This window comes from Dendrobates tinctorius, unplaced genomic scaffold (genome assembly GCF_039654945.1).
Source record: "Dendrobates tinctorius isolate UK_male_01 unplaced genomic scaffold, ASM3965494v1 ptg000090l, whole genome shotgun sequence".
NCBI classification, from domain to species: domain Eukaryota; kingdom Metazoa; phylum Chordata; class Amphibia; order Anura; family Dendrobatidae; genus Dendrobates; species Dendrobates tinctorius.
The window spans coordinates 8,546,648-8,565,530 of NW_027361758.1; the positions used below are offsets into that span (position 1 = coordinate 8,546,648).

Consider the following 18,883-nt stretch of genomic DNA (forward strand, 5'->3'; position numbering starts at 1 on the left):
TTTGGCTGGAGAGCCAGCAGTAACTAATCGAACAGCACAAGTCTGAGCAAGGCGCTGAGACCGACGTCTTAGCTGAGCAGCTCCCACTGCGGCTGAAGCTGAACAGGAGACCGCAGAGGCAGACAAGGCTTGGAATCTACCCTGCACAGAGGGAGAATCCCGGCGCCTAACACTGTATATCATAGACATCTATACATGTAGGTCATTTCTTTCTATTAACTTGATATGTGACAGGAGAGAAATACACAACTGGGTCAAAGTCACAAAGTGATGTAACAAACCACTTAGCTTTGGCCAATCGTATTAGGACACACTTCAACATTACAATATGGGACCTTTAAAACAAAAAAAAAAAGAACTAAAAATGTACTGATACCTCCTCTGAAGTAATAGGCTAATGAACCAATATTTACTTATGACACAATTTAAGAAACCACTTGCAAAATGCCCTCAAATTTCAACTTGAAGAAATATCCACATACATTGCCATACAGTTTGACACACTATTTTGAATTTTGCAACAGATACTTTTTTCTCTCTTACTTTCAAAATAATCCCCATTTTTTCTATTTAGCTTTAAAGTTTAATTAATGTACATCAATCATTAGTACTTAAAGGGAATCTGTCACCAGATGGTCTCTGATCTGAAAGCAACATGACTTAGGGTTTGAGACCCCATTTCTAGTGATGTGTCACTTACTGATCTGCTTAATGGAGCTTTTATAAAATCATTGTTTTATCTGGAGATTATCGCTAGAGGACTACTTGGCCTGCTGCCAGCTAGTCCAACAACGCCCCCACCACTGATTGACAGTTTTATGCCTATGTAGACATTACACAGAAATCAGCCAATCAGTTGTGTGGGCGGGGTTATAGAGAGCTCAGTAGTCTGAGAACTGGCAGGTATGCAACAGATAAAACAGTTTATAATCAAAACTGCAGCTTCCAGTGTCACGAACGCCACCCACTCACTGCACAAGTGACGCGGATGCAATTATAAAGGGGCACTCTGCTACTCATATTCACTTATCCGCTCGAATATCACAGTAGGCTACCAACTAGCTAAGCGTCCCCCACTGCCAGTTCACACATCCACACCACACTCCTTGCTGCCACTACTTGACATTTTGATATGCCAACAAGACGCCTGGCCTGGATGACACTAGTGTACACGCACACTCAACTTTTCCAACCATCTAATAGGTACTCCTCTTGCACTCTGGCATACACAGGGTAGCACAGCCACACTATACTTCCCCTCTTGAGGCTATGTGCACACGTAGTTTTTTGGGTGTGCAGATTTTGGAGAGAAAACCGCAGGTAAATGCGCAGGACAAAAGTCCTGCGGTTTATCTGCGGTTTTACACCTCATAATGGATGAGGTGTAACACTGCAGCGTTTCTGCACCAAACAATTGACATGCTGCGGATTGTAAACCGCAGGAAAACCGCGTGGAAAAATCAGCAGCATGTGCACTGGGTTTTTTTTTTCTATTGAAAATAAAGGTACTGTACAACGCAGCAGAATCTGCTGCGTTTCCGCAGAGCCAAAACTGCTGCGGAAACGCAGCAGATTTCACTACGTGTGCACATACCCTTAAGCTTGTAGATATGTTAAGAGCAGCAAGGAACAAACATATTACATTTTAGATTTAATATAAAAAAGGGTACAGTGCTTACAAAAAAGAAAAAAGAATAAATAACAAAAACAATGTACATAAAAGCAAACATTATTTAAAAAAGGGGAAAAATAAAGAAACCTCTTACAATTAGATCAGTGAGTGCTTGTATGTGGAGGAGGAGACACTGTTGGAAGTTTGGAAAGAACTGCATTATGTAAGTTACTTTTCCTAGAGACTGACAGTGAGTTTTTCTGGAGAAGATATTATAAAGGGTCTGATATAGAAGGGTTAATGATTTGCCTTTAAAAGCCTAACTGCCTTTAATTCTTGATTTGTCTTTTGCCTTTCATTTATTCTTATGACGCTGCAGTTTGCCTGTCTCCTATTCAAGGGAAAAATGCTTCTTATCATATATGTTCTCAATAGTCAGCAACAACATGTTCTGGGTACATTGTAAACAAGGTACGACCCTGAGGTGATGGTGGGTGATGGTGGGGGACACATGAGCCCCATAGAATTACATATTGTTGTAAATGGTATAAAAGATTGCCTTTGCATTTCATTACGTCAGATAAAGTGATTTGCCCACGGCCTGTGTGTGAGCAGTCTCTTTTGTCTCCAAGCGCTTGTAAATTAAGGGCGAAAACTCCTAATCTGGACTCACTGGTGATCTAGCTTACCTGACTTTGGGTCAGAACGAAAAGCAGCTACGACAGGTCTCATCCACACTTCTGATCCCTTCTCCATATCAGGTGAGAGGATGGCTAAGTGTATGCTCAAAACATAGGAGCATGCGCACTTACTGTATGTTTTCGGCTCTGCCTGCAATTGGGCAGAGCATAGTGCGCAAGCACCAGCCAGCGATTTCTCTGTGCAGGCGAGAGATTTTGCCCGGCTATGTGGATGACCCAGAAGAAGTCATCCACATCAATTACAGCAGAAGAACTGCTATCAACAGCTGGGAGGAGGGATAGAGAAGCCGGGAGAAGAGATAGAGACTGCAGAAACCACGCTCATCAGACCGGACCGACAGGATTCAGATACAGCGAGGGAGAACTTCAAAAGGTTTTTGGGGGGACATACAGGGGAAGTCAGGGGGTTATATAACCATTGATAGATTGCAGCACAAGCGCTGATTATGGTCATAGTTTTACTTGCCATAGAAGAAGACTAGTGACAGGTTCCCTTTAAGACCCCAGGCATTCATATACATTTATCCATTCAAGGAAAAGTAAGGTGCTAATAAAAAAGATGTTTTTTTAATGCAACAAAATCTGAAATATTCTTTTTATGAAGAACTGGTAGGCATACCTCCTCTCTTTGACGATCTGGATGACCTAGAGGAAGTGGACCATTGCTTGGTTAGTCCTCTTCCAGAAAGTGACTCTGTCATGCCGCTCGGTTCATCAACTGTCTCTATAGAGGTAATAACCTTGGTCTCTGTATCCTTCTCACCAGGAGATTCTTTGGCTCCATGCTGTTCTGCTTCATTTTCACTTAGGCTAAACTGGGCCATTTTCTGAGCTAACATCAGTTGCGTTTCTTTCTCCAGTTCTCTGATATCTTCAATGGTTAAACCGTACCATTCATCTTGCCAACACCAAGCTTGCCTATGTGCTCTGACCATAACTTTCCGTAGACCTGTTAATTGAAAACATAAGGCTGGAGTTAAAATTTGTGGCAAAGTTTTTCAAACAACAGCAAACAAAAAAATTATTGTATTTTTCATCTTTTCTATTTCCTTTACTTCAAGGGATAGAAGGACAACGATAGGCTACAGTGGTCATGAGTATTATGTACTGCACATAACTAGCTGTGGACCACCAAAGTGGAACTGGAAAGGGGCAGTGGATTTCAGAGGTGAATTACAGGTGCATCTCACAAAATTAGAATATCATCAAAAAGTTAATTTATTTCAGTTCTTTAATACAAAAAGTGAAACTCATATAGAGTCATTACAAACAGATTGATCTATTTCAAGTGTTTATTTCTATTAATGTTGATGATTATGGCTTACAGCCAATGAAAATCCAAAAGTCATTTTAAAATCCGAAATGTTGGCCTACTGAAATGTATGTTCAGTAAATGCACTCAATCGGGGCTTCTTTGGTATCAATTACTGCATCTATATGGCGTGGCATGGAGGCGATCAGCCTGTGGCACTGCTGTGGTGATATGGAAGCCCAGGTTTCTTTGAAAGCAGCCTTCAGCTTATCTGCATTGTTAGGTCTGGTGTCTCATCTTCCTCTTGACAATACCCCATAGATGCACTATGGGGTTAACGTCAGTCTGCGCTGACTTTGGTCTTGATAAAACAGAGTGGACCTACACCAGCAGATGACATGGTTCCCGAAACCATCATTGGTTGTAGATACTTCACACTAGACCTTGGAAATCAAGGTCCCAGAGTCTGGAGGAACAGTGGAGAGACAGACAATTCAAGCTTCTTAAGGTCTAGTGTGAATTTTCCACAATCAGTGATGGTTTCGGGAGCCATGTCATCGGCTGGTGTAGGTCCACTCTGTTCTATCAAGACCAGTGCAAGTCAGTGCAAGCCATCTACCAGGAAATTTTAGAGCATTTCATGCTTCCCTCTGCCGACAAGCTTTCTGGAGATGGAAATTTCATTCTCCAGCAGGACATGGCACCTGTCCACACTGCCAAACGTACCAATTCCTGGTTTAAAAAGAACAGTATCACTGTACTTGATTGGCCAGCAAACTCGCCTGACCTTAACCCCGTAGAGAATTTATTGGGTATTGTAAAGAGGAAGATGAGAGACACCAGACCCAACATTGCAGCCAAGCTGACGGCTGCTATCAAAGCAACCTGGGCTTCCATAACACCTCAGCAGTGTCACAGGATGATCACCTCCATGCCGCATTGATGCAGTAATTGATGCAAAAGGAGCCCTGACCAAGTATTGAGTGCATTTACTGAACATACATTTCAGTAGACCAACATTTTGGATTTTAAAAATCATTTTTCAAGCTGGTGTTATAAAGTATTCTAATTTACGGAGATAAAAACTTTTGGGTTTTCATTATCTGTAAGTCATATTCATCAACATTAACAAAAATAAACCCATGAAATAGATCACTCTGTATGTAATGACTCTATATAATACATGAGTTTCACTTTTTATATTGAAGAACTAAAATAAATTAACTTTTTGATGACATTCTAATTTTGTGAAGTGCACCTGTATTACACTTTAGGTTATCACATTACCTGCTGTTTGGTAAATTTCATAAATCTCAGACAAAACTCATTGATTACCATAGCTAATTATGCCTAAATATATGACACTCTACAGCAATATTTATTAGCAATTTTTTCATGCTTCATCCTCTTAACATCCAGGCCTAGTATTAGAACAAATGATTGCTCTTTTTTTGTAATAACTGCTCTTCTATGCCCGTTTTGTATATTAAGATTCATTACTAGCCATTCTGTGGTTAAATCAAGTCCGTTTAATGGGGTATTTCAATGCCAGACATTTTTAGGGATAGCCATTGGCAGGGTTGCCATCCATTCAGGAATTGCAAGACCGTCCATAACAATGGGGCAATTTTTCGTCTTGTTTGTAAAAAAAAAATTTAAATGGGTTTTCCCACGAACAAAAGTTCATTTTAATCAATAGATATTGGAATAACAATAACTTTCACAATTGGATGTATTTAAATAAAATGTTCATGTGCGGAGAATCTTATGTGGCCCTGCTGTATACTGTGTAATGGCTGTGTCTGACCGTACAGGAACATGGTCTGATCATACCACAGCTCCTGGGGAGGGGAGGAAGGAAAAGAGTATACAGACATTACAGCAGGAGCTCACAGCTGATTCTTTCTTTTAAGAAAACATTGTATAGAAACAGGCTGGGAAATATTTTATCTCACAGAAAGAATCAGCTGTGATTCAGTGCTGTAATGTCTGTATACTTTTTTGCTTCCTCCCCAGCCCAGTAGCTGTGGTATGGGCAGACCATAACACTCAGACACAGCCATTACACAGTACAGCAGGGACACATTTATAAGATTATCTCAGCACAGGAACATTTTATATAAAACACATCCAATTATGAAAGTTATTATTATTACAAAATTTACTGGTTAAAATTAACTTCTGTTTGTGGGAAAACCCCTTTAACCCTTTTCCGACATCGGGCGTAATAGTAGGCTGATGTCGGACTCCCTCCCTTTGATGTGGGCTCCGGCGGTGAGCCCTCATCTTTCCTGGCACATTGCAGCTGTTTTGAACAGCTGACATGTGCCCAGAATAGCCGCGGGTGGAATCGTGATCCACCCGCAGCTATTAACCTGTTAAATGCTGCTGTCAAACTCTGACAGCAGGCATTTAACATGCGCTTCCGGCAATCGTGCCAGAAATTCGCCCACTGGTGACCCCTGTCAAGTGATCGTGGGTCACTGGTGGGTTGTCATGACAACCAGAGGTCTCCTGGAGACCTCAATGGTTGTCACTGCCAGCTTGCTGTGAGCACCGCTCAGTGGTCAGCGCTCATAGCAAGTGAGTAATTCAGCTACATATAGGCGAACTGATCATTGCCTGTATGTAGCTGAGCCAATCGAGTTATGGCAGCTTCTAGTCTCCCATGGAGACTATTGAAGCATGCCAAAAGTTAAAAAAAAATGTTTTTAAAAATATTAACAAAATAAAAAAATATAAAAGTTCATATAACCTCCCTTTCGCCCATTGCAAAATAAACCAATAAAAAAAATCAAGTATACATATTTGGTATCGCCGTGTTCAGAATCGCCCAATCTATCAATAAAAAAAGGATTAACCTGATCGCTAAACGGCGTAGCAAGAAAAAACGTCAAAACGCCATAATTACGTTTTTTTGGTCGCCGCGACATTGCATTAAAATGCAATAATGGGCAATCAAAAAAGCGTATCTGCACCAAAATGGTATCATTAAAAACGTCAGCTCGGTGCACAAAAAATAAGCCATAAACCAACCTGAGATCATGAAAAATGGAGACGCTACGGGTCTCGGAAAATTAAAAAAATTTTTTTAAACAAAGTGTGGAATTTTTTTTCACCACTTAGATAAAAAAAAAGAACTTAGGCATGTTTGGTGTCTACTTCCAATAGGTGGCACTAGAGTTCAAAAGCTCTTCCTCCCTGAAAGGGCAATGCATATTTAATTTCCCAGAGGAGAATGCATGGCATATGAGTCTCCTCACTCTGACATGCCAGGTCTGGCTTCTCACTCTCTACAATAAGAAACGTCATCACTTAGTTCACAGACATCTTAACAGAAGTCATTACCACAATACAAGGTACAAAGTCACTTATAACAACAAAAATTACTTTCTGACTGCCGACATAGAGCAACTTGGCTTGAATTGCACCTTATCATTCATATGGATTCTCCAGCTCTATAAATACAGTTTGTTTTTTATCAAACTAATGCTTAGAAAATGCCTCCCTGTCAACACTTGGGACAGACAGAAGAGCAGTTTATTTTATAGTCTTTAAGTACATTATGCTAACATCTGTCTGGGATAATAGCAGTAGAAATTGTGAATTATTTCAGCCTAAAAGTAAAGCATATTGTCATCGTCAGCAGTAAAATGTCAGGAATGCCATACTTTAGTCTTGCTTGCAACATGTTCAGACTCAAGCAGCTCCACCCTGCGAACTGTGACAAGCCTGAATTTTCCAATAAATCACCAGGCACATGTGCGTGTGCGTGTGCGTATAAAAAAAAACAACTAAAAACCAATGACTTCTCTGTCAACTGAAATAAATTCAAGTTATGCAGAAGTTAATTATATAAGTCAAATCGAAATGTTTCACAATCTGTCTCTTGGAACTAGTTCGTAGTTACGTATTCTAGTCTACTGGAGATTACTGCAAATCTGGCACTTCTGGTGGCAAGAATACCGCAGCACACATGAGCACTCCTGTGACAACATGCTGAAAGCCAATTCCAGAATCCCTACAGTCCTGATTATAAAGTACGGATCTGTCATACATCTAATCGATTACCAACCATCCGTAAATTTATGGACAGTCCACAAAGAACAGGTCTTTTTTTCTGCCGGCAGAGTAAAATATCATGTTATTTTTTTTAATGTTTGTGTAGAGGAGGCTAGGTTTTTAAAAAGCTGGGAAATTTGCATCACCTGGCTTTTCCTAACAAAGATAGTACACAAGCCATAATCCTAACAAGGCTAATTAAGGTCTGAAATCTTGATCAAAGTTATCTGGGCACACACATCTCAAAGGGTGACCAAACCATTGCATCTACCCATTTTCCTTTTTGTAATTTTTAAAATGTAAAACATGAAAATATGCATAGTTTTTTTTTTTTGCCTAAAATACAGAGGAGTTGTGTCATCTTTAACTTTAGGCCTTTTACAGATCATTTCATCTTCAATTTGCTTAACTGTTCACAATAACAGTAATTTTGACAAGGGGTGCCCAAGCTTTTACATGTCACTGTATATACACACCTCGATAGTATATAATATGATGCTGTACCTGTGTATATAGTATATACCATGGAGACCAAACTATATAGTATAAACACATATACAGTACTGTGCAAAAGAATTGGGCAGGTATAGTAAAAAATGCTGCAAAGTAAGAATACTTTAAAAAAAGAAGAGTCAATAGTTTATTTTTATCAATTAACAAAATGCAAAGTGAAGGAACAAAATAGAAATCTAAGTCAAGTCAACATTTGGTGTGATCACCTTTGGCCTTCAAAACTAGCAATATTTCTAGGTACACTTGCACAAAGTCAGAGATTTTGGAGTAGTCATATAGGAAAGTGTATGCGTAACCAATTATACTAAACAGGTGACAATTACTGTTCAACCTACTAAAAAATTATTATTAACTTGAAGAGATTGCGCTGCATAGGAGGCTTTAAACTGGGTGATGGATAGGCAAACTTCTCTATAAAGGTTGGGTTGCTTCATGTCACAGGACATACACCATGGCAAGACACAGCAAACAAGACACAAGGTAATACTCCACATTGTAATGTCTCATGCAGGCAAAGATTTCATAAGAGAATGGGGTTTTCAACTTCTTTTAAAGGGAATATATCAGTATGACCAACCCTCTGAAGCCATCTATATGGGCATATGGGTCATAAGAAGCTGATTAAAATGATACCTTGATATCTGCGATCTGATGTATTATTCTCGAGAAATCTATGTTTTTCTGATATGTAAATGAGCTGCTCAGGACTATGGGCAGGACATAGATAAGTATGAGAATCTGCCTACAAAGATTATTATAAATGAAAGGGAGAGCTACCAATGTGATGTGTAATGGCTGCTCTCTGCTCTTACTGCAGAGCTGTGTGTGATTTTACCTGACACATCTGCAGGTTCCTCTCAGCTTCCATCTCACAAGCAGACAGGACTGTAATATTGTTGCAATACAGCAGAGTTATGAGAGCTGCAGCATATGTGTTTGTAAGAAGACAAAGTTCAGTTCTACTGTTCTGTGTTAGGTATATGTCTCACACTGGTAATGTCCCTTTCATTTATAAGCTCTGGAGGCAGATCCTCATGCAGCTCAGTGTCCTGTCCATAGCCTGGAACAGTGTATTTACATATACAAAATGGGATTTATCTGGAATGCAGACACTGCATCACCCAACTATTGTTAGGAGATGAGGTCTTCAAGTAAAAATTACAGCCAAAAAGCCAGACCCTCTATAAGGAAACAAGGTCAAGCAACTCAAATATGCATGAAAACATAAGAACTGAGGCGCAGAAAAATAGAAGCAGGTGCTCTAGACTGAGGAGTCAAAATTGGAAATATTTGGCTGTAACAGAATAGTTTTTTCAACAAAGGGCTGGAAATTGTTAAAATAATGAGTGGCTGTTGGTAACAGTCAAGCATGGTGTTGATTTGCTGCAAGTTTGGGGCTGCAATTCAGCACATAGAGTTGAAAGTATTCACTCCCACTCTCACCCCTTCTTGGCATTTTGCTGCCTCACAACCAGGAATTTCACAGTTTTTTTGGAGGGGTTTGCATCAACATGACTACAACTGTGAACATTTGTTTTTTTTTTTTTCTTTAAAGCAATAACTTAAAACTTCAGTGTACATGCGCTGGCAAAAAAAATCTTTACAAGTTCAACTAAATAAAAAACCTACAGGCAACCAAGCCAATTTTGCTATTAGACAGTTCTTAAATATCTCCCCCATTGTGTGCACTTTAAAGAAGTGAAATCACTACACGGACTTTACATGTAAAGATTTTTTCTTTGTCGAAATTGTACATAACTGTTCATCCCCTAAAGTCAGTACTTTGTAGAGCCTCCTTTTGCGGCAACTACAGCTGCAAATCCTTTTGGATAAGTCTCTATGAGTTTTCTACATCTTGCCACTGGGATTTTTGCCCATTCCTCAAGGCAAAACTGCTCAAGCTCCTTCAAGTTAGATGGTTTCCTCTGGTGAAAAGCAATCTTCAAGTCTGACTACAGATTCTCAATTGGAATAAGGTCTGAGCTTTGACTAGGCCACTCCAAAACATTTATACGCTTCCCCTTAAACCACCTGAGAGTTGTTTTAGTAGTATGCTTTGATTCATTGTCTTGATGGAAGGTGAACCTCCGTCACAGTCTCAAATCACTGACTGAAACAGGTTTTGCTCTAGAATATCCCTGTATCTTGCACCATCCAGCCTCCGTTTGACTCAGATCAATTTCCCTGTTTCTGATGCTGAAAAAACATCTTCACAGTATGATGCTGCCACCACCATGTTTCACTGTGAGAAGGGTGTTCTTGGGATGATGACCTGTGTTGGTTTGGCGCTAGACATAGCATTTACCTTAGTAGCCAAAAAGTTCAATTTTGGCCTCATCTGACCATATGACCTTTCTTTATACATTTGGGATGTCCCCCACATGTCTTTTGGCAAACTCAAAACACGCCTTACACTTTTTGTGGGTAAGTAAAGTTTTTTTCTGCCCACTCTTCCATAAAGGCCACTTCTACGGAGTGTACGGCTTAGTGTGGCGTATGGACAGATACTCCAGTCTCTGCTTGGGAACTCTACAGCTCTTTCAGGGTTACCTTTGGTCTCTGTGCTACCTCTCTGATTAATGCCCTTTGATGCTGCAACCGAGGATCATCAGAATTTGGGAATTTTTTTTTTTTTATAACCCAACCCCGACTGGTACTTGTCAACAACTTTGTCCCTGACTTGTTGATAGAGTTCTCCTTGGTTTTCAAGGTGCTGTATATGGTTCGTGCTGCCTCTTGCTTAATGGTGTTTCAGCCTATGCGGCCTTTCAGAGAAGGTGTGTATATACTGACAGACCACGTGACACTTAGATTGCACACAGGTGGACTTCCTTTCACAAAGCATGTGACTTACAAACGTAATTGCTTGCACCAGAAATTTTTAGGTGCTTCATGTCAAAGGGGTGAAAACATAAGTACATGCCAATTTTTAGTTATTTGATCTCATAAATTTAATGTATGTCTATATTTTTCTCACTTCACCAACTTAGACTATTTAGTGCTGATGCATCACACACAAATCAGATTTCAAAAATATTTAAACATAGGTTGTAATGTAACAAAATAGGTAAAAAGCCAAGGGTGTGAATGAATACTTTCGCAAGCCACTGTATATACACTGCATAGTACCACTTATAGTGACATGTATATTGGTTGACTATCTCAGTACCTGCTCTAATTATGTATATATACACTTAATTGTAGCACTTCTTCTGTCCTGTATACTAGGTGTAATTCTCAGTATCTGCTCTTATTCTGTATATATGTATATTATACAGAAGTAAATCTTCTCCTGCTCTGTACACAGCATTTGTATTAGGCTAGTTTCACACTAGCGTTTCCTGGAGCTGCGCACGGCCGCCACTAAGCTCCGCCCCCTGCCACGCCCCCTCGGGTCACCTCCTCCTATGGGCGCATGACGCTGCATGCGACCTGCGTCCCCTATATTTAGCGCTGGGTACTCAGGCCGTGCGCTGGTATGCTTTTGCCAGCGCATGCGCCCTTTTGGCGCTGCGCTGACATGCGCCAAACGCACCGTGATGCATTTTGGTGCGCTCGGCGCAGGGCCAAAAGGGCGCATGCACCAGCAAAAGCATACCAGCACACGGCCTGCGCACCCAACGCTAAATATAGGGGACGCAGGTCGCATGCAGCGTCATGCGCCCATAGGAGCTGACCGGAGGGGGCACGACAGGGGGCGGAGCTTAGCGGCGGCCGTGCGCAGCTTCAGGAAACGCTAGCATGAAACTAGCCTTATTCAGTATTTACACACATATTTATATAAGCAGAAATGTGGAAACCACAAAATACGACCAAATGATCCTTAATTTGCAAAAATGGTATCAATCATTATTAAAGTGACAAGAATGGGGAAACAATGAAAGAACATGTGCAAAAAACAGCAAAAAGTGCAATAGTGCAAAACGGACATGCAGACCTAACCACGGCCAAGGAATAGTTTATAGATAATATATGTCACAATTTCAAGTTCCAACAATTATTACTGCCATGTTATATTAAGGGAACACATAAAGATCAAAATATTGGTATAATAATACATGCATGATTCCCTTCAAAAGCAATCAGGTCGGCCATATTCTGGGGCTGATGTATATACCGGGGTAAATATAAATAGGAAATACCTCACATGCGCCCTTAGATAATACCAAGTGCCACGGCCTATTAATCCTCAACTAGTAATAGCAGCCTCAGAATATCCGTCTATATGGGGGCAAACATACCTACTTAACAGAGGACCCACAGCTGTATAGGTAATAATGGCGGTGAAGCACTAAGCCACCCCTAGGGAAGATACAGAATCCCACCTCCCATGCAACAGTAGTCAGCCGCAGGATAATGTTAACTCAGGCAGTGTATTCCAACAGGCCAGGCGGTCGGCACGTCACCCCGACGCGCGTTTCGGAAGAACACTCCTTCGTCAGATGCCCTTATTTTCCCTTATTTTATATACATAGATAAGGCACAGTACCATTTCTTTGTCTGGTATGCTGGGTGTAATTATTCTTAGCACTTGTTCTTATTCTGCATATTTCTGTATATATGTAATTCAAAGTATCTACCCTTATTCTATACAAATATATACTGCACAGTACCACTTCTCCTGACTTTTATGCTGGGTGTAATTATCAACATCTGCTCTTATGCTGCTTGCACACATTATTCTTATGCTGTAAACACACTGTACAGTACAATTTCTCCTGTACTGTATACTGGGAGTAATTCTCATTATCTGCTCTTATGCTGCATATATAAAATGCACAGTACAATTTCTCCTGTACTGTATACTGGGAGTAATTCTCATCATCTGCTCTTATGCTGCATATATAAAATGCACTGTACCACTTCTCCTGACCTGTATACTGGGAGTAATTCTCATCATCTGCTCTTATGCTGCATATATAAAATGCACTGTACCACTTCTCCTGACCTTTATACTGGGAGTAATTCTCATCATCTGCTCTTATGCTGCATATATAAAATGCACAGTACCACTTCTCCTGACCTGTATACTGGGAGTAATTCTCATCTGCTTTTATGCTGCATATATAAAATGCACTGTACCACTTCTCCTGACCTGTATACTGGGAGTAATGCTCATCATCTGCTCTTATGCTGCATATATAAAATGCACAGTACCACTTCTCCTGACCTTTATACTGGGAGTAATTCTCATTATCTGCTCTTATGCTGCATATATAAAATGCACTGTACCACTTCTCCTGACCTGTATACTGGGAGTAATTCTCATCATCTGCTCTTATGCTGCATATATAAAATGCACAGTACCACTTCTCCTGACCTTTATACTGGGAGTAATTCTCATTATCTGCTCTTATGCTGCATATATAAAATGCACTGTACCACTTCTCCTGACCTGTATACTGGGAGTAATTCTCATTATCTGCTCTTATGCTGCATATATAAAATGCACAGTACCACTTCTCCTGACCTGTATACTGGGAGTAATTCTCATTATCTGCTCTTATGCTGCATATATAAAATGCACAGTACCACTTCCCCTGACCTGTATACTGGGAGTAATTCTCATCATCTGCTCTTATGCTGCATATATAAAATGCACTGTACCACTTCTCCTGACCTGTATACTAGGAGTAATTCTCATCATCTGCGCTTATGCTGCATATATAAAATGCACAGTACCACTTCTCCTGACCTGTATACTGGGAGTAATTCTCATCATCTGCTCTTATGCTGCCTATATAAAATGCACAGTACCACTTCTCCTGACCTGTATACTGGGAGTAATTCTCATCATCTGCTCTTATGCTGCATATATAAAATGCACAGTACCACTTCTCCTGACCTGTATACTGGGAGTAATTCTCATCATCTGCTCTTATGCTGCATATATAAAATGCACAGTACCACTTCTCCTGACCTTTATACTGGGAGTAATTGTCATTATCTGCTCTTATGCTGCCTATATAAAATGCCCTGTACCACTTCTCCTGACCTGTATACTGGGAGTAATTCTCATAATTTGCTCTTGTGCTGCATATATAAAATGCACAGTACCACTTCTCCTGACCTGTATACTGGGAGTACTTATCATCATCTGCTCTTATGCTGCATATATAAAATGCACAGTACCACTTCTCCTGACCTTTATACTGGGAGTAATTCTCATTATCTGCTCTTATGCTGCATATATAAAATGCACTGTACCACTTCTCCTGACCTGTATACTGGGAGTAATTCTCATCATCTGCTCTTATGCTGCATATATAAAATGCACAGTACCACTTCTCCTGACCTTTATACTGGGAGTAATTCTCATTATCTGCTCTTATGCTGCATATATAAAATGCACTGTACCACTTCTCCTGACCTGTATACTGGGAGTAATTCTCATTATCTGCTCTTATGCTGCATATATAAAATGCACAGTACCACTTCTCCTGACCTGTATACTGGGAGTAATTCTCATTATCTGCTCTTATGCTGCATATATAAAATGCACAGTACCACTTCCCCTGACCTGTATACTGGGAGTAATTCTCATCATCTGCTCTTATGCTGCATATATAAAATGCACTGTACCACTTCTCCTGACCTGTATACTAGGAGTAATTCTCATCATCTGCTCTTATGCTGCATATATAAAATGCACAGTACCACTTCTCCTGACCTGTATACTGGGAGTAATTCTCATCATCTGCTCTTATGCTGCCTATATAAAATGCACAGTACCACTTCTCCTGACCTGTATACTGGGAGTAATTATCATCATCTGCTCTTATGCTGCATATATAAAATGCACAGTACCACTTCTCCTGACCTGTATACTGGGAGTAATTCTCATCATCTGCTCTTATGCTGCATATATAAAATGCACAGTACCACTTCTCCTGACCTTTATACTGGGAGTAATTGTCATTATCTGCTCTTATGCTGCCTATATAAAATGCCCTGTACCACTTCTCCTGACCTGTATACTGGGAGTAATTCTCATAATTTGCTCTTATGCTGCATATATAAAATGCACAGTACCACTTCTCCTGACCTGTATACTGGGAGTACTTATCATCATCTGCTCTTATGCTGCATATATAAAATGCACAGTACCACTTCTCCTGACCTTTATACTGGGAGTAATTCTCATTATCTGCTCTTATGCTGCATATATAAAATGCACTGTACCACTTCTCCTGACCTGTATACTGGGAGTAATTCTCATCATCTGCTCTTATGCTGCATATATAAAATGCACTGTACCACTTCTCCTGACCTTTATACTAGGAGTAATTCTCATTATCTGCTCTTACGCTGCATATATAAAATACACAGTACCACTTCTCCTGACCTGTATACTGGGAGTAATTCTCATCATCTGCTCTTATGCTGCATATATAAAATGCACTGTACCACTTCTCCTGACCTGTATACTGGGAGTAATTCTCATCATCTGCTCTTATGCTGCATATATAAAATGCACAGTACCACTTCTCCTGACCTGTATACTGGGAGTAATTCTCATCATCTGCTCTTATGCTGCCTATATAAAATGCACAGTACCACTTCTCCTGACCTGTATACTGGGAGTAATTCTCATCATCTGCTCTTATGCTGCATATATAAAATGCACAGTACCACTTCTCCTGACCTGTATACTGGGAGTAATTCTCATCATCTGCTCTTATGCTGCATATATAAAATGCACAGTACCACTTCTCCTGACCTGTATACTGGGAGTAATTGTCATTATCTGCTCTTATGCTGCCTATATAAAATGCCCTGTACCACTTCTCCTGACCTGTATACTGGGAGTAATTCTCATAATTTGCTCTTATGCTGCATATATAAAATGCACAGTACCACTTCTCCTGACCTGTATACTAGGAGTACTTCTCATCATCTGCTCTTATGCTGCATATATAAAATGCACAGTACCACTTCTCCTGACCTTTATACTGGGAGTAATTCTCATTATCTGCTCTTATGCTGCATATATAAAATGCACTGTACCACTTCTCCTGACCTTTATACTAGGAGTAATTCTCATGATCTGCTCTTACGCTGCATATATAAAATACACAGTACCACTTCTCCTGACCTGTATACTGGGAGTAATTCTCATCATCTGCTCTTATGCTGCCTATATAAAATGCACAGTACCACTTCTCCTGACCTGTATACTGGGAGTAATTCTCATCATCTGCTCTTATGCTGCATATATAAAATGCACAGTACCACTTCTCCTGACCTGTATACTGGGAGTAATTCTCATCATCTGCTCTTATGCTGCATATATAAAATGCACAGTACCACTTCTCCTGACCTTTATACTGGGAGTAATTCTCATTATCTGCTCTTATGCTGCCTATATAAAATGCACAGTACCACTTCTCCTGACCTGTATACTGGGAGTAATTCTCATCATGTGCTCTTATGCTGCATATATAAAATGCACAGTACCACTTCTCCTGACCTGTATACTGGGAGTAATTCTCAACATCTGCTCTTATGCTGCATTTATAAAATGCACTGTACCATTTCTCCTGACCTGTATACTGGGAGTAATTCTCATCATCTGCTCTTATGCTGCATATATAAAATGCACAGTACCACTTCTCCTGACCTTTATACTGGGAGTAATTCTCATTATCTGCTCTTATGCTGCATATATAAAATGCACAGTACCACTTCTCCTGACCTGTATACTGGGAGTAATTCTCATTATCTGCTCTTATGCTGCATATATAAAATGCACAGTACCACTTCTCCTGACCTGTATACTGGGAGTACTTCTCATTATCTGCTCTTATGCTGCATATATAAAATGCACAGTACCACTTCCCCTGACCTGTATACTGGGAGTAATTCTCATCATCTGCTCTTATGCTGCATATATAAAATGCACTGTACCACTTCTCCTGACCTGTATACTGTGAGTAATTCTCATCATCTGCTCTTATGCTGCATATATAAAATGCACAGTACCACTTCTCCTGACCTGTATACTGGGAGTAATTCTCATCATCTGCTCTTACGCTGCCTATATAAAATGCACAGTACCACTTCTCCCGACCTGTATACTGGGAGTAATTCTCATCATCTGCTCTTATGCTGCCTATATAAAATGCACAGTACCACTTCTCCTGACCTGTATACTGGGAGTAATTCTCATCATCTGCTCTTATGCTGCATATATAAAATGCACAGTACCACTTCTCCTGACCTTTATACTGGGAGTAATTCTCATCATCTGCTCTTATGCTGCATATATAAAATGCACAGTACCACTTCTCCTGACCTTTATACTGGGAGTAATTCTCATTATCTGCTCTTATGCTGCATATATAAAATGCACTGTACCACTTCTCCTGACCTGTATACTGGGAGTAATTCTCATCATCTGCTCTTATGCTGCATATATAAAATGCACTGTACCACTTCTCCTGACCTGTATACTGGGAGTAATTCTCATCATCTGCTCTTATGCTGCATATATAAAATGCACAGTACCACTTCTCCTGACCTTTATACTGGGAGTAATTCTCATTATCTGCTCTTATGCTGCATATATAAAATGCACTGTACCACTTCTCCTGACCTGTATACTGGGAGTAATTCTCATCATCTGCTCTTATGCTGCATATATAAAATGCACTGTACCACTTCTCCTGACCTGTATACTGGGAGTAATTCTCATCATCTGCTCTTATGCTGCATATATAAAATGCACTGTACCACTTCTCCTGACCTGTATACTGGGAGTAATTCTCATTATCTGCTCTTATGCTGCATATATAAAATGCACTGTACCACTTCTCCTGACCTGTATACTGGGAGTAATTCTCATCATCTGCTCTTATGCTGCATATATAAAATGCACTGTACCAATTCTCCTGTCCTGTATACTGGGAGTAATTCTCATCATCTGCTCTTCTACTACATATATAAAATGCACTGTACCACTTCTCCTGACCCGTATACTGGGAGTAGTTCTCATTATCTGCTCTTATGCTGAATATATAAAATGCACAGTACCACTTCTCCTGACCTGTATACTGGGAGTAATTCTCATCATCTGCTCTTATGCTGCATATATAAAATGCACAGTACCACTTCTCCTGACCTTTATACTGGGAGTAATTCTCATCATCTGCTCTTATGCTGCATATATAAAATGCACAGTACCACTTCTCCTGACCTGTATACTGGGAGTAATTCTCATCATCTGCTCTTATGCTGCATATATACAATGCACTGTACCACTTCTCCTGACCTGTATACTGGGAGTAATTCTCATCATCTGCTCTTATGCTGCATTTATAAAATGCACAGTACCACTTCTCCTGACCTGTATATTGGGAGTAATTCTCATTATCTGCTCTTATGCTGCATATATAAAATGCACTGTACCACTTCTCCTGACCTGTATACTGGGAGTAATTCTCATTATCAACTGTTACTCTGAATACATACACACTGCACAGAACCACTTCTCCTGACCTGTATACTGGGAGTAATTCTCATTATCTGCTCTTATGCTGCATATATAAAATGCACTGTACCACTTCTCCTGACCTGTATACTGGGAGTAATTCTCATCATCTGCTCTTATGCTGCATATATAAAATGCACTGTTCCACTTCTCCTGACCTGTATACTGGGAGTAGTTCTCATCATCTGCTCTTATGCTGCATATATAAAATACACTGTACCACTTCTCCTGACCTGTATACTGGGAGTAATTCT

The 18,883-nt window shown here is 40.1% G+C and overlaps 1 protein-coding gene across 13 annotated transcripts in view; it reads right to left on the minus strand.

Moving 5' to 3' along the window:
- The window catches only part of PITPNM2 (phosphatidylinositol transfer protein membrane associated 2), a 525,412-nt gene that overhangs the window by 156,620 nt on the left and 349,909 nt on the right, over positions 1-18,883 (minus strand). For all 13 annotated transcript variants that reach the window (XM_073586075.1, XM_073586064.1, XM_073586063.1 and 10 more), the window contains one exon: positions 2,933-3,262. In XM_073586075.1, coding sequence (XP_073442176.1) covers positions 2,933-3,262 — 330 coding nt within the window. The remainder of the gene's footprint in view (positions 1-2,932; positions 3,263-18,883) is intronic.